The sequence below is a fragment of the Hoplias malabaricus genome, chromosome 14 (assembly GCF_029633855.1).
Source record: "Hoplias malabaricus isolate fHopMal1 chromosome 14, fHopMal1.hap1, whole genome shotgun sequence".
Taxonomy (NCBI): domain Eukaryota; kingdom Metazoa; phylum Chordata; class Actinopteri; order Characiformes; family Erythrinidae; genus Hoplias; species Hoplias malabaricus.
The window spans coordinates 28324154-28345884 of NC_089813.1; the positions used below are offsets into that span (position 1 = coordinate 28324154).

Below are 21731 nucleotides of genomic sequence, written 5' to 3' on the forward strand. Positions count from 1 at the left end.
ATACTCCTTTCAAGTATTTATAGTCTAATTTTAAAAATGATTAGACAATTTGTTTTATTTATGGAAGTTATTTATCTATTTTAAAAAAACAGTAATATTACCTACGTAGAAGTATCAAAGTGTTGGGTGTATCCTCGCGAGATTTGATGGCAGCGCGCCGGGAAACAGCTTAGTAGAGAGAGAGAGCGAGAAAGAGAGAAAGAAAATTGGAGCCGAACTATTCCCGAAGTGCTGAACTTCAGAACTCTGGAGCCGCAGGACTGTCTTGAAATCTGAAGGAGGAGGCTGACTTTTCCTCGCCGGTCTTCTCTAATTCTCGGCTGTTTTTCCGCCACATTTCTGCGGTTCGTTTCTCCTGCACGGAGCTGAGGAGGGAAGCTGACGGAGAGTGAGGAAACTGAGCAAAGCAGAAGTTTGTGCAGTCGCCCAAGGGGCTTCACTGCTCTCTGCAAGAATGTCGCAGAAAGAAAGACCCACGTTTTACCGACAGGAGGTGAATAAAACGATCTGGGAGGTTCCTCTGCGGTACCAATGCTTATCTCCAGTCGGCTCCGGCGCATATGGATCCGTATGGTAAGTACTTTGACTCATTTTCCGATTTCCTCAAGGGCGGAAAGATCACTCCATTCATTCTTACAGGCCCCAGAGTGACGACGCTGAAGTTGACTCCCTATTTGCCAGCTTCTTGGTCCAAGTTTCCGTTCCACCTTAAACGGTGCAGCAGTTAACGCTGCATTCTGGCGCACAGAGTTTATTCCACTTTTAACGAGGCAGTTCTGGCGCACACAGTTGTGTCCGTTTTCGCCCCCTTCTCGTTCGAACATTCCGTTCCACCTTAATTGCTGTTAAAGTTACATTCTAGTGCCCGTTGTTTGCTCCACCTTAAATTGGACAGTTATGTTCTGGTGCCCACAGTTCTCTCCTTGTTCACCAACTTCTCTTTCGAATTTGCATTCCACCTTAAATGTTGTAGCGGTTACATTGTGCTGCACCGTTTAACGTGGAACTTATTCGAATTGGATTTTTGCGAATAGATAAATCCATCTTCTGTTAAACGTGCGAACCTGTACCTAGCTCCGTAGCTAGTCTGCTAACCTTGCTAAAAACGGTTGACTAGAGACCATTTACTTACAAATATTATTAAAATATTGTTGTTTTGGAATAATTGCAACACACGAAAGCGTCCAAAACACACGTTTGGACGACAGTGGTGATTTTACTTTCTAGGTGAATGTTAATTGTGCCAAATTTTCCATGCATAATTTCTGTTAGTTTGCAGGGCTTAACAATTTTGCAAAGACTGTTTCAAAATATACATATAAAGCATTAGCAGTGTATTTGCAGTATATAATAAATATACTAAATAAATATGCAAAAGATGCAATATAATATGCAAAAGTAAGAAGAAATATATTTCTGAGATTAAATATAAGAACCCACTAACATAAGGAAAAGGAACAGAATGTTCAACAAGAGTTTCAACTTTACTAGTAGACAGAAAACGAGATAAATTACGTAAAACTTGGTTCACCACAAAAAACAAAACAACATATTTAAAGGTTGTAGCTATATTTGTCTTTGAGAAACCAAGTTTTGCTCCTGCTTTAGATCTGGAAAAAAAAGTCCAGAAGTTGTTTTTATAATAATTTATAAACCATTATTGTCTATTTAAAATGTGCAAAAGTTTATTCTGTAAAGGGTAGGCACTCGTTTTCGCTAAGAAAGCCGAATAAAACTTACTGTACTTTTACACATCCAAGGCTTTCTAAAAATAGACTCCTCATTGGTTTTCTACTGTTACACTTTGTGATTGTCTGTAAATAAATCTTTACATGTAAACTAGGACAGTAACCACACTTTTTCCTTTTTTGTTTGTAGTGACATGTTAGCATAATAATTTAGTTTAATGAAAATTGTTTTTACTACAGACTATGATTATAAACAGGACAGTTAAGAATACTTTGGCAAAATATATTGATATTGTTAAAATAAATGTTTTGCCTATTCACATCAAGACTTTGGGAAATCTTTAATGATTGTATATTATGAGACTGCAGCTATTACTATTTCTTTGTCATCACAATAACTTTTTTTCTTATTTTCTCTGTCTGTCCTAGCATTTAACAATTTCTAACCATATTAATAGCTGCCTGAACACATTTAAAAAATCTCTGCATAATTAAATAATTCTAAATAAGTAAATTGAATGATGTGAAATACAATATTCTAAAAAAACTGAAGAGTCATAATTGTTCAGTGTTTATAGGAACCAGTTTCCTGGAGAGTACAGTATCTTTAAATGCTACCTCACACATTTTTGTGTTTAAAAATACACGGCCTGCTGCCAGAGATGAAGTTCTGTTATAGTTGGGATCAAGTTTTTCCAAGAATCATATTTATTAAAAAAGACACAAGTTGTAGTGATATACATGCGTGACACTAAAAAAGGATATTTTACATTTATTATATCTGTATTTACATTTTTGTGAGTCTCTGTTCTTATTACCTTCTTGATAATGACACACCAGTCTGTGTTTCTCTAATTCAGCTTGTATAAACTTGTTTACTACTAAGTCATTGAATTATTCAGAAGTTTTAAATGTGGTCAGACTGTTCATGTTTAAGATCAGTTTATAAGCAAACTGCTGTTTATAAGAAGATATTAAAAGCATGTAGTATTGCGCAAATAATCTTTTTCTAAGCACTGTGTCATGATCTCATTGTCCTGTCTCCTCATGCTTAGGGCATCTGCTTTGGTCTCTTGAATGAAGTCATCCTGTTGCTTACTGTTGAGTCATAACAGATCATTTCATACAGAGGGCTACTGCAGATAAATATCACATTATGTATTTCAATAGCGTTGTGATTAAAATGTATTGGGTTCTATAATTTGATATACAGCTGACTCTAATGTTTAAAAATGAAACTACTGATTGTATTTGCACTTCCCAAATTTGCTTATTTCTTCCTTTTTGTTTCTGTGACTTGACTAGATGTCTCTTAAAATGATCTACACCGGGTTGGACACATTGCTAGTTGTTCCCTAGCTTGGGTAGTTTTGTTGCATTTAGAAGTATGTAACTGATCCTAAAAGCACTTTTCATAGAATACATTTGCCACTGGTGCTGACCTTACGCTGTGATGTTTACTGATAACTTCTGATAAGTGTCTTTAATGAAAACGCGCATGTGTTGTTTGAACACCACAACTCATTTACTAAATGACTCTGCTCTCCAGGTAAACAGATTGCATTTTGGGCACCAAAGAAGAATGTGAGGAGCACATTGCTAGGCAACTGTGTCTCCTGGCTTATATTTCGTGGGCCCTCATATCACCTGCCATTATCTGGGTGTAATTAGATCTGTGTAGAACAGATTGGGTTGGGTTTGGCGTACCCAGCCAAGGCCTCTAAGCTCTGAAGTTTGTTTATAGGGGTCATGCAATGATTTGAGGCTTAATTAGATGTCACATGATCTAAACAGTGTGTTTTCCGTTGAGAACCTGATCCAAGACTGCTTTAATCCGTGCCCATTCAGGTCTATATATGTAGAATCATTATCACTTTATTAGCCACACTCGCATGTACATAGAATTTATCCTGCTAAATGGGGACACTAATTAAAGTAAACTACAAAATAGGAAAAGATTTACAGCCACAAATTTAGAGCCATCTCATAATTTGCATATACATATGAAATAATATGCATAGTGTGTTAACATAGAACAATGATGTGCTAAAGGCAGAGAAAATGCTTCATATTTTTAATATTTCCAGTCAATATTGTCATCAAGGGAAAGACATTTTCTGAGGATGTTAAAGATAATCCACTTGCATAAATTAACAGAAGATCAAACAAGACTTTCCAAAAACAGAATTTAAATCTTATTAAATGATAGTCCTAATCGTGCAAGACCTGATACACAACCAAATATTGCACATATTTTCAGATGAACTGTACTTTTAGCTTTGAGAGAGAGACAGAGAGAGTGAGAGAAGAAAACCAAGATTCACATTTGCTTCAGATCTGAAAAAAATCCACAGGTGGTTCACTGAAAACTAATCCACAGGGGGTTCTGTGAAAAACAACCACAGGTGCGTCCATGCTACTGCGAGAAGATAAGGCCATGACCAGAGCTGTAAAAGATGAGTAAAAAGATGAGGTCACTGGTTGAAAAATGAAGGGAACAGGTGAAGCTTGAATGTGTAACTACCAATAAATGAAGAAAAAATTTAGACAACAACGAAAAAGACAAAATAGCTGCTGGTATTCTCAGAACAATAGACTGGCCACCCCAGACCTCAACATCACTAAATACAAAATGTTTGACTTGGATTTTGCGGAAAGGCAAATGCACATTTGGGAGTCTTAAAAAAAACAAAAACAAAAAAAAAACAAAAACCTGAAAGCACATCTCTTAAAAAAGAATGTAAGCTGTTTAAAAAAATGAAATTAAATTTTAAAGGGCAAAATTCAGGATGAGGCATGACTTGCTGAGATAGTAGTTTAACACCTATTTGTGACCTTGTTCTTTGTCATTTTTATTAAAAATAACTATGCATAAATTTGAACTCACTGTATTGGGAATATAATGACAGATGTAGTAAGATCATGGATGAAGGATCACTGAAGCAAATGGGTGGCTGTTATGTTATGTTGGTGAATTTGTGAAGGAGAGTAAAAAAATAAGTCATAGCTTTTATGTATTTTGCAGCTCAGCACTTGATGAGAAGACAAGTTTGAAGGTTGCTGTGAAAAAGCTCTCAAGGCCTTTCCAGTCCATCATCCACGCCAAAAGGACATACAGAGAATTACGACTTCTCAAACACATGAAACATGAAAATGTAAGTGTTGTCTTGTATCCATGACTCGCACACTCTGAGATGCTTATCCGAACCGTGTAAAACATCTTACTTTTTACTTCCGACTTGTTCCCTTTTTTTCTGTACTTCCACTTCTCACACCCTTGTGTTGTGACAAGATTTAAGAAACTATTTCAAGAAAACAGGAGTAATCTCTTGTTTTTACCAACAGAAAGAGTATTTCCAATAAGAAGCAAATTTGAGTCAACCAGGAAAAACCATGATTGGGTGCTCAACCCAAGAAACCTTTCATGAGATAAAAAAGAAATACCCCAGTATATGGTGGAGAATACACATCAGTGTAAATGAGGATTATGCAACACGGCCCTCATTAATTTACCCTGATGCTGCACTGAAATTGCATTTTATTTTTCCCATTTCCTGACATTGTATTTGTTTAATTTGATAGGAAATAAAATAAAGTAGTATTTGACTTTCTCAAAGTACTGTGCATCAAATGTTTCCTTTTAAACTGTCTGTTTTAAAGATTGCAGTAATGGGACATAAAGCATTTCATGCTCTTTGCTTTAACAGGTAATAGGTCTGCTGGATGTTTTCACACCTGCCACCAGTCTCGAAGAGTTCAATGATGTGTGAGTGATTTTTAGCCATCTCTCATTTTACTTGGCTTTGAGTGATTTAAAGATGTATGTATGTACTTGGAATTTTGAGGAAATGATTGATTCAGTGTTTGAATTGATCATTTGATTGTATTATGTTTACACATAAATAATTGTTACAGTGGATTCAAATAATTGTTTTAACACCCTTACTGTAAAAATACAAAATGTGCGCACACTCAAGTAAGAGGTGATGGAATGCCTTGTTAATGAATGATCTTTCAAAGTAGTGGTTCAAGGTATTACAAATGATCTGCTTAGTGTGTTCAATGAATCTCTAATGTTTTCTTTAGTTGACTGGAGATTTGGTGAGCAATGTCATGTATCTTCTAGTGACACACACACACACACATCAGATGTGATTGGAAAAGAAGCCATTACAGGTTCAAGCTTTAATGGAGGAAGCATGTGTTAGCTTAGGCCTTTTAGGTGATTGGAAGGACCTAAACTGCTAATGTAATATTATTCAATGCAAGCTTTTTCCTGTTGTATGCTTAGTAGGGGCACAGCATTTTTAGACTTAATTATATAGGGACTTATTATAAAGACTGTACATGTGCCTATTTCTGTTTACTAGTTTTAATAAAACAGGTGAAATTTCTCAGTCTTCCTCTGAGAATCAGTAACTGTTTTATACCTTAATCAGTATCTATACTGATCTATACTTGTTATGAAGCTCATCTTCATGTGCCACTTATGAAAGCAGCTGTTACCTGTGTTGTTATTAAAAGATTGGATGGGATCACACAATAAATGACTAATGTATTATGAATAAAATATAGCAAATTTTTGCTAAACACTTTTTCTTTCTAATTGTGGACATACACTCTAAAGAGAAGGTGCTTTGGCATGTAGGGCCAAGTTGCAAGCTAATGTTGCTGTTCCAGATTGCCATATGGACATGTGCCGAGGTCATTCTGGGCTTCTGTGGTTGTGTGGCCTAGAACTGACAGAACTTACTCTCTAATCTTTAGTCATCTGTGCAGCTTTGGCCCTGCCAGTCTTAATATTGGTCAAAGCCAAAGCAAAGAGAATTCATTGATGAGGTTTAAAAGTAATAAAGGGAATAATAATAATATTAATAATAACGTGGTGTGAGCGTTATACAGCAAAAAATATATATGCTTAATGCAGATAGACATTTGTCATATATGTAGTTTTACTGAAACTAAACAAATCTGGGTAGCCACAACATTATATTTATTCAGCAATTTACAAGCTGCATGGCATGAACTCGTTTAAAAAAAAATGCTAATAATGCTTTTGTGCTAAGACTTTTAAGAGTAAAATAGAACCTGAAATTATAAGAATATGTTCTGAACACAGGAGCAAACATTAGTTTAGTCAGAAAGGTTTACTGAAAGTGTTGTAGAAAGCTTAAGTAGCAAGCTGTATAAAGAATGTTGTTAAGTTGAGTCTTTTATGTGGGCATGCTCAGTCTTGTTCAGAAATTAGGTAGTGGGAATGAAGCCAGCCACACACAGTCTGAACACATGTACTCTATGTGAAAAGACTCAGAAGTGACAGGAGAGGTTGAGTCGCCCAGCTGGACCTGTGTCATCAGTGTTACTGGGGAAGGCAGGTCAGGAAAGGGCTACGGTGTCACTGTGGGAGTGTGTGCTGCCTGCTCCAGCCAAAAATGAAGGCCTGAACTGATCTCTGGCTTTGTCTGTGCTAGGATAAGAAAAGAGCTTGGCAGAGAAAACAAGAAACCTTCTATATATACTTTAAGTGCCTTAGCATGTATATGCCTATGCATGTTTAAAATAGTTATTTAAACAAGAAATTAGTAAAATAGTACCTCCACGTTGAAATACAGGGGGACCAAGAAGCTTTTTTTTTTTTCCCCCCCAAGTTCAGACATTTTTTTTTTAAGTTAGACTAAGTATTTTAATGTTAGTATTTTAAACTTTAGAGCAGTCAATGTTTGTGGAATACAATATTATATTTGAGGAATACAATATTATTACACACGTGATGCTTTCACAAATAATTTTCAAGGAAAAAACACTGCATAAAATATATATTTTAAAACATTTCATTTTGTGACCACCACCTAGAATTAACAACTGGTCAAGTTCTGACAGCATACTGTCATGGCTAATCTCCCTCAAACATTTACCACACAATAGAACAGAAAGCAGAAGCTAAGATGCAACTGTTGTAAAGCTTTATTTTAATGTGCAACAAAAAATGTCTGTGTATGTGTCAGACATTCAAAGCCACAGGCACACAAAAGCAGCCAGTCTGTGAAGTTGAAAAGGGAGGAAAGTTAAGTACACACACACACACACACACACACACACACACACAATGTTGATTGTGTGTGACACACACAATGTCTTCATTTTGACTGATTTTAAACTCACATTTGCAAGAACTTCAAAGGAAATAACATGTGAGTGATTCTGTCTGTGATTGGCATGTGAATTCATACTTTATATAAATACGCCAAAGTTTGGAATTTTTTTCAGATTCTTATTGGTTTATTATATGGTAACCTGAAAACACTCGGCCATTTTGTAGATGACTCATTTGAACTTTTTGTCTTTTCTTGCAGCCATTTTCTAAATAAAGCAGGGAAGATCTGAGTTTGCGTATACAGAGCATCCGGTCAGTTTCTTCATATGGAAGAAACCGTAAATATCAATAACAGTACATATCATGTCATTATACACTGACTAGGTGGCACTCCAGAGTATGATTTCTTTATAACTGCATCTGAGCACAGATTTCTGCCATAAAGCATAACTTTTCACTTACTACTCCCTTGGTGATGGCTTGTTGTCTCACATAGTTTAAATTGGATTACCTGAAGGGTGACTGTGTTTAATTCAAATGTGGCTACTAACTGCCAGTGCTTCTGGCATAATGATCTTTGTAAAACCCTATTACAGACTTATAAAACATCAGACATTATTTTTTATTACAGACTTATAAATCAGACATTAAAATGTCTGATTTATTATTATTATTATCGTTACACTTATATAGCGCCTTTCTAGACACCCAAGGACGCTTTACAATCTACACTGCTCAGAACGCTCAATTCACACACACTGGCGAGAAGCGGCAGCCAAACGCGCACAGCGTACTCTCAACCAGAAACGACCGTCCACCTGGAGGACTGCATCGGGCACTAGGGTTTAACCCAGGACAGAGCGCCAATCCATATCTGGGCTCACACATACAGACATTCATTCACACACCAGGACAGTTATTAGAGAAGCCAATTCACCTACCCTCCATGTTTTTGGACTGTGGGAGGAAACCGGAGCCCCCGGAGGAAACCCACGCAGACACGGGGAGAACATGGAAACTCCACCCAGATGGGACTTGAACCCAAGATCCCAGCGCTGGGAGGCGAACGTGCTAACCACCAAGCCACCGTGCCGCCATTTACTCTGACACTGAGAGTTTGTTATTGGGTTTGAATCTCAGCTGACTCCATATTACCCACATAACATACTTTGGGACTTCAGAATTTTGCTTTTTTTCTCAAGTTCTGCAAATATGGCTGAATGCCAAATGGCTCTTTGTTAGATATCTTTTACTGTTGTGGTGCAGGGGTCATTATTTTAAGGCATATATATTTCAATATTAGGGGAGCTATTTGACATATTACACTGTATCTTCTTGTCCCAATTTTTTTAGGTTGTATAGACATTGTTAAATCCTTTTGTATGCATACATGCTGTGTGTGTAATGTTTGTTTTCATAGATGGGTGTGTTTTGTATGTATTAGTGGGTGGGGTTAAGTGTTTTAATTGTCCCTGATGTATGTGTTTACAGAAAAGGGAGACCGTGTGTGTGTGGACAGAGAAGCTCTCCAGGGTTAAGCTGGAATTATTTTAAGCTGTTCTCTAGTGACAAAGAGGCTGTGTTCAGTGTAATACCATTGACTCCAAGTGTGTTGTACTTGCCATTGTCTTTGGGTCTGTAAACAACAAACTTAGTCCAGAATGACTTGTCTAATGTTGCATTCCCCACTGCATCATAATTAAGTGTTTTCATAGTAAGAGCCTTTGTAAGTTCTCTGCTTGTATGAGTTCATGGCAGTAGTCCTGACAGTTTTAGCTGCTGAGTCATACTTCTGCAGGAACACTGTTCCGTCACATCAGGAAAACATTGGGTATTGTCAAGATACTTAATGTAGGCGAATAAGGTCAGGTCGTAATTTCAAAACGAAGTCTTTTATGTATCTTTCACTCCTGCTGAAACTGTTGAAAGGAATACATAGTTTTAGATAAATGTGCAAGAGTGTTCTCTGGGATGAAAGGTGAAAAGTCCAGAGCCTGATATCCGTTTTGTCCTGTGATTGGCAGATATCTGGTGACTCATCTGATGGGTGCAGACCTCAATAACATAGTGAAGTGTCAGAAGCTAACAGATGATCACGTGCAATTCCTTATCTACCAGATTCTTCGAGGACTCAAGGTAAAGCGTGTCCCAATTCAATAAATCCAGTTCAGTATCAGTAACAGTGTTCTCTACCTAAATATCAGGGATATAGATTTCATTGTCCAGAATTTTTTAAATAAAAAAAAAAGCAATACACAGTTAGAATAATTGTCACTGTGGTGGTACCATCAAGGATACATATTCGTACCGTTAATTAGGGAACATGATTGTACCTTATTCTACTATAATTTTAGATTTTAAAATTGAGTCGATTTCATACAACCAATTTCAGCTCCAGGGCATATGTTATTTTATATTACACAGTTCTATAATGAAAGTTAACAAATATTCTCCTCTCATTTTTGAAAAGAGATTGTAATGTACCTTTAGGTGACACAACTGGACTTTAACACCTCTGCTGTGCCTTTAAATGTACATTTACAGTTTGTACATTTAGTGACCAACAATGTACCTCTACCATACCTTTTTATTCTTAGTGTCTACATCGTGGTCAGTAGGCAATTCTAACCTCAGAATATGCATGTCCCACAATTGAGTTGAATATCTAGTTTTGGCTTGTGTTCAAATCTAATTATTCTTTATATTGTTTTATGTTTCTTTTCTTTTTTTGATTTTCAGTATATCCATTCAGCAGACATCATTCACAGAGTGAGTGTTCACAGTGGTTAATGCCAGGAAATCTTTCTGCTTTTCTACTTTGTTTGGTTTATTTTTTGGCAGATTAGAGTCTACTTAAGTGGACATGCCCTCTGTGGCTATATATTTGTGTAGTGTAGCTTTAACATGAATTAAAAATATATTTGTTTTTAAAACTTTCAAGTAATGTACTCATACTGGATTATTATTACTTTTTTTCCAGGACCTTAAGCCCAGTAATTTAGCTGTGAATGAAGATTGTGAACTTAAGGTAAGCCAATTAATTATAGTTTTATTATAGTTTTTCCCCCCTGCCCCGAGACATGTGACCTGGGAACATCTCTCCAATAGGGGTCATGAAAAGCTATCAAAATAGCTTTTCAGATGAAGTGAAATGAGCAATTTGATATGTTTGTTTATGGAAATGATGGATAATGCCAGTCATTATATTTAATAAGATTTACTTTTTTCTTGTGTTAAATTGGATTTTTTTTACTTGTAATTTATTCTCTATAAACTATTGTCAAGTAATGCTGTATGCTGTTGGATCTCTTAGATCCTTGATTTTGGTCTTGCACGGCATACAGACGATGAGATGACGGGATATGTGGCCACCAGGTGGTACCGTGCTCCAGAGATCATGCTCAACTGGATGCACTACAACATGACAGGTATAGTAGTATTTGGTGTTTTGAATATAAAGTACAGTTCTCAGGCTAGTGATTCTGAATTAATGTATCTGTGTAATGTATTTTCTTTGTATCAGACTGATCATGTTTGTATAGCTAATTTTGCACAAACATTTTTTTGTTGAATTATAAATATATTATTATTTAATATTTTTATGCAAGAGTTTGCAAATATCTAAATGTAGATTATCATTTACATTATTCAAAACACAAAATCTTTAAAACTTCAAAGGAAGAATTGTATCAGACAAGGTTTATTCCAGGGTTTAATATATTAAATTTTAATTTATTACTATTATTTTTGTTGAATAGGAGGTCAGTTTTTTTTGCTGCTAATGATAACTGGTCTTGAGTTAGAACCATGACAACATAAAGTTTAACTTTATTTTTGTACAGCTGTATTGATATGTTTGGGTGAACATCATTGGCATTGATGGAATATCAAATTGTGTATGGTTTGATGTGCAATTTAAAATTAGTGCTGTCAGTGTTAAGGAATATGATTTGCTTTTGGAAACTTAAATATTTTAAACATGAATTTATTTATTTATTGCCAATTAATCAAATTTGGCCAAAACCTTCTTTTTTGTAATTCACTTTTTTTTTTTTTACAGAGTGAAGTATTCAAGTTCAGACATTAGATTATATATATATTTTTTGTGTTAAGATTTGTATGTCTCATAACACATACCCCTCATTCCTCACCTGTTCTCTCTTTCTCTCTGAGGCGCGCACACACACAGCTGCTCCTGTGTTTCTACCTAATGCATATGTTTATGCCACATCTCTTTGACCTACTGATACCTAGAAGTGCAGACAGATGGTTATTTATGTTATTATGTAAACATATATATTATAATTTTGCCAAAAGCAAATTGACTGACCAATTACACCTGTTATAAAAATAATGTAAATTCTTTTTGGTTACAAAAACTGTTGCTTTACTGTTTCTGATGCTTTATTTTCTGATGTTACTTTACAGTGGACATTTGGTCTGTTGGTTGCATTATGGCTGAGCTTCTGACAGGGAGGACGCTGTTTCCTGGCACTGACCGTATCCTTCAGTCAGCATTGCTGTGCACATACAATCATTGTCATAGAGTTTTTAACTTTAGTATAGACAGATGAACACAAACTGTGAAATTTATATGCAGGCTGCCATGAATTTTGACACAAAATCAGAATAACTTTTAACATATTTAAGTGCTCTTCTCCCACACTTTCATGCTGCGTGCATGTTTATTATGCTGTGCTTTTCCCCTTCTCTCCTATTCTAGCTTCACCACAATGAAGTGCTAATAAGGAAATGTGATCCACACTTCTGAGAATGCTACAAGCAGCCTTCTGTGGAATGCTTTGCCCCTCTCTGCCCCTTCCCAACTCTTGTCTTTCTCTCTCTCTCTCTCACACACTCACACACTCACTCACTCACTTACTCTGACTGCAACCTTATGATTAATGCTTCTTTTTTCCATTCCAGCATTGCATATTTTGTTGCACAGATTTACATGTGTGACAAGAGACACATCTGCCTGGTTCTTATTAATGCCACTGGCACCAAACTGTTCTGTTACCTTTCCACTGTGTAGAACACACCTGTGCTACATCCCTAGACTTGTTTTTCGCTCTGGGCAAGTTTTTTATTCTGGAAGTATGAGGCCTCTTCTATTTTTACCGCAGAAGTCTTTCAGGGCTTTCCATGGATCTTGCCAAAAGACACTGTATGTGACCATGCCTGTGCACAGAATATGGATTTAGTGATTATATAATAACATGATCAGATATTCAGATGCTTGAATGTTATTGCTGGATTTGTTTTGTCTTCAAGTAATATTATAAATTATTTTAAGTTAACTTAAGATATTTATAAATATATATATATATATATATATATATATATATATATATATATATATATATATATATATAATATAATATATATAATATATATATGATGGCGGCACAATATGGACAAAGATGCTACTACTAAATATAAAGTATTGAACTTGACTCCTGCAAGGAGTTTTGAATTAGGTGTTTATACAAGTATCTCAGATAGATAGATAGATGAGATGTATGTGTGTGTGTGTGTGTGTATTTTATACAGTACTGTCAATTGCCAAGGTTTTTGTGCCACTGGTTACAAGCTTTATTGATTTTCTTTACATAATATCTACAAATCATTTCTGCACAATTTATTGCATTATTACTCTTTATATACTCAATTCATCTCCAAAAATATTTTTGGATTAGGAACACCTACCATGTATCTACATTCATTGTCCATTTTAGCTGGTCTGCTAGAGTTTTTACAGTGTCCCTTCACTGTCCACACTGTTAGACAAACCTGCCCCTTTGGTCCACCTAGTAGATGTAAAGTCAGAGACAGTAGCTCATCTGTTGTTACAATTTGTGTTGGTCAACTTCTAGTCCTTCATAAGTGGACAGAGGACCCTCCTTGGCTGGATATTTTTGGTTAATGGACTATTCTCAGTCAATTAGTGACTCTGAGGGCTTTCAAAACTTTAGCAGCCCTGCTGTGTAAGAAAGAATACAGAGAAACAGGTAGACTATAGAATAAAAATATATACACACACACTTTTTTAGGTTAAAAGGAAAAAACCCTTCTCAGTTAATTATATGTAAATTCTAAAAATTATAAATTATATCTAAAATAATTGGCCTTGGTGACAATGCAGTCTTTTATTCCTGGAAAGAAAATGTCTAAACTGATATACAGTATTTCCTACTGACAAAAACATTGAGTTCAAGGCTAAGCCAGTGAAATCCTGTTCTAGGTAATGCCGTGCCTGTGATGCCAGCTGCATTGTGATGGAGTCTTTAGTTCTCTGTGCTGTTGCCACAGACCCTGCCTTGCTCCCGTTTTTCCTTTATGTTCCAATGGTAGACATTGACCAGCTGAAACTTATAATGCTGCTCGTTGGAACTCCAGGATCGGAGCTGTTGATGAAAATCTCCTCAGAGTCTGTGAGTGTAATGTTTGGAAAATATTTTCTTTTGTGCTTTGCGAGATCAGCTGGCACAGTGTTCTTCCTGACTTGTGCATTTTGGGATCTTGCCAAAAATTGGCCTCTTCCTGCAGCATGCTTTTACACTGTTGCATAATCAAGTGTGTTGCTGCACATAGCCTTCTATATTTTCCTATCCAGATTTACCTACTGGCTTGTATGAAATTCATAATCACAGGAACCTGAGGTGGTGTTCTCCTTTCCTGCACTGGTTTCAGATTTCAAAACCTCTACATTTAGCAATTGGTTTTTTGCTGTTATAGATGGTCTTGGCTTGTAACTTGGTCATTCATTCCCTCAGATTCAGCAGGCAGAAAAATCATCACAAGGAAGCGATATGAACACTCGAATAATTTTTTTAATTGAATAATTCACAAGCAGTGATTTGACAATGACCCTGCGTGCCGTTGTTGTAAATTGTCTTAATGGGAAAATGAAGGAGGTTGTGTGTAAATCATACTGTTTATTATTGGGTAAAATGTCTTGCCAATTTTCAGTTTATTGGAATATGTAATTTCAGTATATGGGCATATAAAGGTGCTCAGTTTTATCACTTAAATTTCAAGATTTTTATGCCCACATCTAATTGTCTTTATCATTAATACAGAATTTACCATATAATTAGTAGTTGCTGTATTAGATTGTAATGATTTTATAATTAGGGTATATAAATATTGTCTTTACATTAATGGTGGAATAATAATCTTGGTGTTTTAAGGGGTTAAATAAAAATTTTTAGTTTTTTTTTTATTTGCTGGTGCTAGTTGGTTTTCTTTGGGACTAATAATAATGCACAATTTCAACTGCATGTCTATCTCAAGCATTCTTGACAGTCCTGTGTTCACACGTTGCACGCCAAACCTCTGTGTTAGGTTTTCCTTCTCATATTTTCTCTCTTTCTCTCTTTCTTCCTCTCCCTTGCCTTAATAATGAACAAATAAAGCTGGTAATTTGTAATGAATCAGTAAACATGTCTGCTATAAGCCCTTGACCTGGCCCTGAAAGACATAAACCAGCTACAGCAGATTATGCGGCTGACAGGAACCCCCCCTGCCTCACTAATAAGCAGGATGCCTAGCCATGAGGTGAGCTTTCTGTGGCCCAGACCTTCACATACAATACCTCAGTCATGACATGCCACAATTATCTACAGTCTTAGGTTTCTGTTAATAAATGGGCCCAGATTTTAAAGACTTTAAAGTACAAAAAATACTGTCTTTGTCAGTTTATACCATATGTAAGCAGTGTGTTGCTCCAAAATTTAAAGCTGTGTACAGTTTTCCTTTTCCCTCAAATGTAGTTCATCTACAAAAAGAATATCCATCATATTTTAAGCAATCATTTGCTTTTTTTTTTTTTTTTTTTATTTCACAAGTGGTACATCCAATTATTTTCATGTGTACATTTGCCAATGCAGGTACATACATTTAAAAGTGTAATAATTGCTTTTCGATTAGCCTGCTGTCTTTGCAGAGTTTTGCACTTCTGAAGTAAATGTCATGTCTATGCTTCTGTCTGATGATATATATCTTTTTTTTAAATAATTAAACCAATTATTTTATTCTAGCAAGATCTCTACAACTTGGAGACTATCCAAGCTTATTAAAGACCTCAGATTCATGGCTCCAGCACAAACAGGTTTTTTGTGTTGACTATATTTGAGCTGAAAGGAAAGTAGGATTATAAGGGAACATATTATTGAAATAATAGCTATTGGGAGATATTAATCTAAGTCTCATAAAATATTTCATGTGATATGTGGGGCAGTGTGTGTTTTCTTTATTCTGTCTGTGAGTGGTCTTGCTCTGAATCTGAACACTTTTTTGTGACTAATTATGTGTTGAAAACTGCTTGAGCCCTGTTGCCTTTTGCAGAATTTGTTGCATTAATTGTGCAGCACTGTACTAACAAGCTGCTTTCCAGTTCGCAACATGCAATGAAATGTATCTTAAGTTTATATTAACAGCATTTCTAGTGATTGAGACTGCCTTTTAGAACTTATGTATTTCATGTAATATTGAAACTTGCACCTAAACAAGATTTTTTTTTTTAAATTGTTTGCTTAGAAGCAAGATAATTTGTCTGAGCCTTGTTGGTTATCCTGGTCTCCTTTTATCTTCTTAACTCTATTTGTAAATTCTCTTATACTTAATACAAGCTTTGTGTGCTGTTTAATCAATTTGGAAAATCCTAGTGGAAGTTTTAAATACCTTGAAAAGGATTGTCTTTGTGTAAATCCGATGATTACGACTCATCCTTCAAAGTCTGTTTGGCTTACAAACTTCCCATTTCTCTATACAGGCCAGGAATTACATTAATTCCCTGCCACACATGCCTAAAAGGAATTTTGCTGATGTATTTATTGGGGCAAATCCTCAAGGTAAGCGAAACAAATGTTATGTCACATGTAACAGTGTCTCACATATCCTTTTATAGCATTTACCAAACTTGTTTTGAACAAAAAAGATAGAGAGCCAAACCAATTAAATAAGACAAAAATATTAAACTTGGTCATTTTTGAGGAAAATCATCCAAAATTACAGATCTGAGTGGCAAAAGCATGTTAACCTTTGGGATTAGCAGATCATTTAAAGGTGAAATTAGATGTGTTTTCAATCAATGGGATGACAATTAGTTGTGAGTGGGCTGCCAGTTTTATTTAAAGAACAGGTATCTATCAATGTCTGATCCTCAAAACACATTTGTGGAAATGTATCATGGCACAAAAAAGCAGATTTCTGGGTACCTTTTGTTGATGCTCACCAGGAAAAATTTACAAAACCATCTGAAAAGTTTGGACTTCACAAATCCAGTCAGACACAGCCATAATGTGCACAAATGGAGGAAATCCAAGACCATTAATTACTCTCCCCAGGAGTGGTCTACAAACAAAGATCACACCGAAAGTAATGTGTGTGTGTGTGTGTGTGTGAAATCACAAAACAACACAAAGTAACATCTAAGCAACTAGGGGCCTTTCTCCCCTTGGCTAATGTTAATATTTGTAAGTCTACCATCAGGAGAACTTTGAACAACAATGGTGTGCATGGCAGGTTTGCAAGGAGAAAGCCGCTGTTCAATAAATAGAACATTGCTGCCTGTGTGCAGCATGCTAAAGCTCACATGGACAAGCCAAAACATTTCAGAACAGTATTTTGCAGACAGGTGTGATCAAAGATTTTTTTGGTTTAAATGTAAAGTGTTGTGTCTGGAGAAAGGAAAAAGCTGCATTCAAACTTCATCCCTTCTGTGAAACATGGTGGTGGTAGTATCATGTTTTGGACCTGTTCAGCTGCATCTGTGCCAGGATAACGAGCCATCATTGAGGGAACATTGAATTCTGAAATATACCAGCAAATTCTAAAGGAAAACTTCAAGACATCTGTCAGTGAGCTGAATATTGAGAACATGGGTTTTGTAGCAGGACAACTACCATATAGATATATATAATATTTGTGTGTATGTACATGTAAAATATAGGACCACTGTACATAGAGAATATTTGCATGAGGTGTCAGTACTGTGATGTGTACAGAACTGTAATATGTTGATTTTACTCAGTGTGGCATTTTTAGAACTGCACATTCATCTTAAGTCATTTTTATAGTAATATGTTACTTGTAAAATGATCAGATGATTCTTACAGGAGTAGCTGAAATGTTGATTGGTTGGTGTTTCTTTGCTTGCTACAGCTGTTGACCTCCTTGAGAAAATGCTGGTTCTAGATACAGACAAGCGAATAACCGCAGCAGAGGCATTGGCCCACCAATACTTTGCTCAGTACCATGATCCAGATGATGAACCAGAGGCAGAGCCCTATGACCAGAGCTTTGAAAGTAGAGAGCTGGACATTGAAGAGTGGAAACGTGAGTACATTCTGAGGATATGTGATTTCCTTTTAGATGATTTTATATATATATATATATATATATATATATATATATATATATATATATATATATATATATATACAGGTGTTAGACAATGAAACTGAAACACCTGGTTTTAGACCACAAAAATTTATTAGTATGGTGTAGGGCCTCCTTTTGCGGCCAATACAGTGTCAATTCGTCTTGGGAATGACATATACAAGTCCTGGACAGTGGTCAGAGGGATTTTAAGCCATTCTTCTTGCAGGATAATGGCCAGGTCACTACGTGATGCTGGTGGAGGAAAACGTTTCCTGACTCGCTCCTCCAAAACACTCCAAAGTGTCTCAATAATATTCAGATCTGGTGACTGTGCAGGCCATGGGAGATGTTCAACTTCACTTTCATGTTCATCAAACCAATCTTTCACCAATCTTGCTGTGTGTATTGGTGCACTGCATTCAGGATACAATGTTGAACCATTGGATGCACATGGTCCTCCAGAATGGTTCGGTAGTCCTTGGCAGTGACGCGCCCATCTAGCACAAGTATTGGGTCAAGGGAATGCCATGATATGGCAGCCCAAACCATCAGTGGAACTCCCGATGGACATTTCTGGTGGAAACAGGAGAGTTGAGGTGTACATTTAATTTTGCCGTGGTTTTATGTTTTTTTGTATACAATCCGGGTTAGCACCCGAACATCCCTTTCAGACAGCTTCCTCTTGCATCCACAGTTAATCCTGTTGGATTTGTTTCATCCTTCTTGGTGGTATGCTGACATTACCCTGGATAATGTGGCTCTTGATACATCACAAAGACTCGCTGTCTTGGTCACAGATGCGCCAGCAAGACGTGCACCAACAATTTGTCCTCTTTTGAACTCTGGTATGTCACCCATAATGTTGTGTGCATTGCAATATTTTGAGCAAAACTGTGCTCTTACCCTCTGCTAATTGAACCTTCACACTCTGCTCTTACTGGTGCAATGTGCAATTAAGGAAGATTGGCCACCAGGCTGGTCCAATTTAGCCATGATACCTCCCACACTAAAGTGACAGGTGTTTCAGTTTCATTGTCCAACACCTGTATGTGTGTGTATATTTATTTATTTAAACTGCCTCTTAATACAAATTGCTGAACTGTTTAGTAAAAATATAAGTACAGTGGAACCTCTACCTACGAACTTGATCCGTTCCGTGACCCGGTTCGTAAGTGGAAAAGTTTGTTTCTCGAGTCAATTTTCCCCATTTAAAATAATGGAAAAGCAATAAATGTGTCCCTGCCCACCCCGAAAGTCACCCTTTTTGCACTGATATATGTTTACAAAATTCTCAAATTAGTAAAAATACATGTAAAATACATGTAGCGTTACTAAAAATAAAAAAAAGAAATACAGTGGAAACAGTAATAAAAAAGAAATAAAGTTTTAAGTGGTTACTCATTGCTACCTTGAAGACGTGACGACTGGCTGGAGGAGGAACACAGGCACTTGGCTGTATGATGGGAGGTGGGGGTGGGTGGAATAACGGAGAGTAGGTGGGTGAATGTGGGGAGACGAAGCGTAGATACGGCTTAACTTAGAACGAATTTGGATGTCTGCAATTTACACTAATGCTAAATTGGTAAAACTACAATTTGCTAATCTTAAAAGCTTGAGGGTCGAGAGAACGAGAGAAAATGGGTCAATGACTCAAGTCTGGGCACGCTGGGAGACTCGCCTATTGGGGTAAGTGGCCATTTCCAGCAACCAATGGGTTAGTTTCTAGAGTCATGGTTCGTTGGTGGAGGCAAAAAATATTCAAAAAAGCCGGTTCGTATTTTGGAAAGTTCGTTAGTATAGGCGTTCGTTAGTAGAGGTTCCACTGTATAGTAAAAATTTTGATATTTTTCTCTTGATCCCTGCACAGGTTTGACATATGAGGAGGTGGTCAGTTTTGAGCCGCCAGTCTTTGATGGAGATGAAATGGAATCATGAGCCCTGTGTTGGACTGGAGCGCAGCTTAAGCCCAGTCTTTCTACTTTTGCAATTAACACTGTAATTTTGCAGTTCTTTAACCAGACCGACAGTATGATTTTTAAAGTGCCTGCCACTTTCTTTGTCTTGCTTGTTTTTTACAAATATATATATATATATATATATATATATATATATATATATATATATATATATATATATATATATATATATATATATAAAATGTTGTCTAATGAATTAGGAAGCATAAAAACAATGGGACAAAAAGGGAGTTTTTATATGAGGAACCATTAAGAGTTCAGTAGCATCACAATGTTTTCATCCACTTCCCAGGCAGATTTATATGCAAACACAAAAGAAAAAAAAACAAACAAACAAGGCAATAAATCTAGCTGCTAATTGTGTACCATACCAGGCCCAGTTGCCTCAAGATCTAGGAATGAGAATATCACATTTGATCCACACTGGGCAAAGCTTTGTTTTTGTTTATAAACATTGTTTCATCTAGAGATACCAGCGAACCAATTTTAGGTTGTAGGCTCATTCAAGGCTGCCTCTGGCATTGATGTGACCAAAATCTGAATAAATGACCATCAACTTTATTTGCTGAATTATAATTTGATTGAGGATTTTTTTTTTAAAGAGGCATTTATATGATCAAAAGCATATGTCATTTGGCATTTTATGACTTGGAAGAAAAGATTAAAGTAAGATTGTTTATAAAAACTTGGTTAAATTTATTTTAACAGCAGAAAGGAAAGATTTTAGAAATAAAAATGATTAAAATTCACTATCTGGCAGAGCACTAAAAGATGTTTACACAGGATCTGTGACACATTAAGCTGCTCACTTTCTTACATTGAATAGTGGGTAATTTTGTGTAGAGGGATCGAGGTGTTCTACCATCTAAAATAATGTTCACAATCACCACTAATGATCAGAATTGGATCACGATTAAAAAAAAAAACAGGTGTAAGAATATCATTCCTGTTGAGTCATAAATATTTGGTTGATATTGAGAGCAGAGATCATACTACCAACTGTTTTTGGTTCTGCTGAAAAGATTAGGCCATAGTTAAATACCAGATCTAGCCTTGTAATGTATTCATTATATCATTTCTTTGTTTTATTTTGTGTTCATCGCTCAAAGCTGTGTGACTGTATGACTGAGTTAGCTAGAAAGAGAGAACATGAGAATATGATATGATTGGGATTGTTTTTGAGTTGACAGTGGAGCAATGAAATGAATGTCAGTATACAAGTGTGAAATATTTATATATTGCTGAGATGATAATGAACTGGCGTGGCTGCTTCTGTCTGCTTTATTTCCTATATCACTGTAAAGAATATAATCAAATAAACATTGTTTATTAAAGAAAATAAAAGCAGATATTTTTCAGAAATGCTTTGTTGTTCATTCATTTTTTTTAAAATCTCGCAACCAGCAGATATACTAGGTAGAACATGTACTCAGTCTTTATTTCAAATGTGGTAATTTGGGTTTAGATACTCCTTTAAGTAGTAAGTAGTGTTAAAATGTAAAAGTGAGTTATTTTTAAATCAGACTGGCATATGACACCATTCCAAAACGTACCCGGACATCTCCATATCTTCGGAAGTCTGTTCTG

General features: G+C 36.0%; 1 protein-coding gene across 2 annotated transcripts; it reads left to right on the plus strand.

Moving 5' to 3' along the window:
* The first annotated feature begins 152 nt into the window (after positions 1 to 152).
* mapk14a (mitogen-activated protein kinase 14a) lies at positions 153 to 21487 on the plus strand. 2 transcript variants are annotated; one of them, XM_066644596.1, is made up of 12 exons: positions 153 to 573; positions 4714 to 4843; positions 5396 to 5454; positions 9807 to 9918; positions 10522 to 10551; positions 10763 to 10810; positions 11096 to 11210; positions 12211 to 12282; positions 14137 to 14216; positions 16559 to 16637; positions 17950 to 18123; positions 20036 to 21487. In XM_066644596.1, exons 1-12 carry the CDS (start codon positions 455 to 457, stop codon positions 20101 to 20103), a joined length of 1086 nt encoding a protein of 361 aa, XP_066500693.1. In that variant the 5' UTR covers positions 153 to 454; the 3' UTR covers positions 20104 to 21487. The 2 variants fall into 2 exon arrangements, with proteins under 2 accessions (XP_066500693.1, XP_066500692.1); XM_066644595.1 differs by lacking the exon at positions 14137 to 14216 and adding an exon at positions 15263 to 15342 and having other exon boundaries at positions 154 to 573.
* Positions 21488 to 21731: the final 244 nt, after the last annotated feature.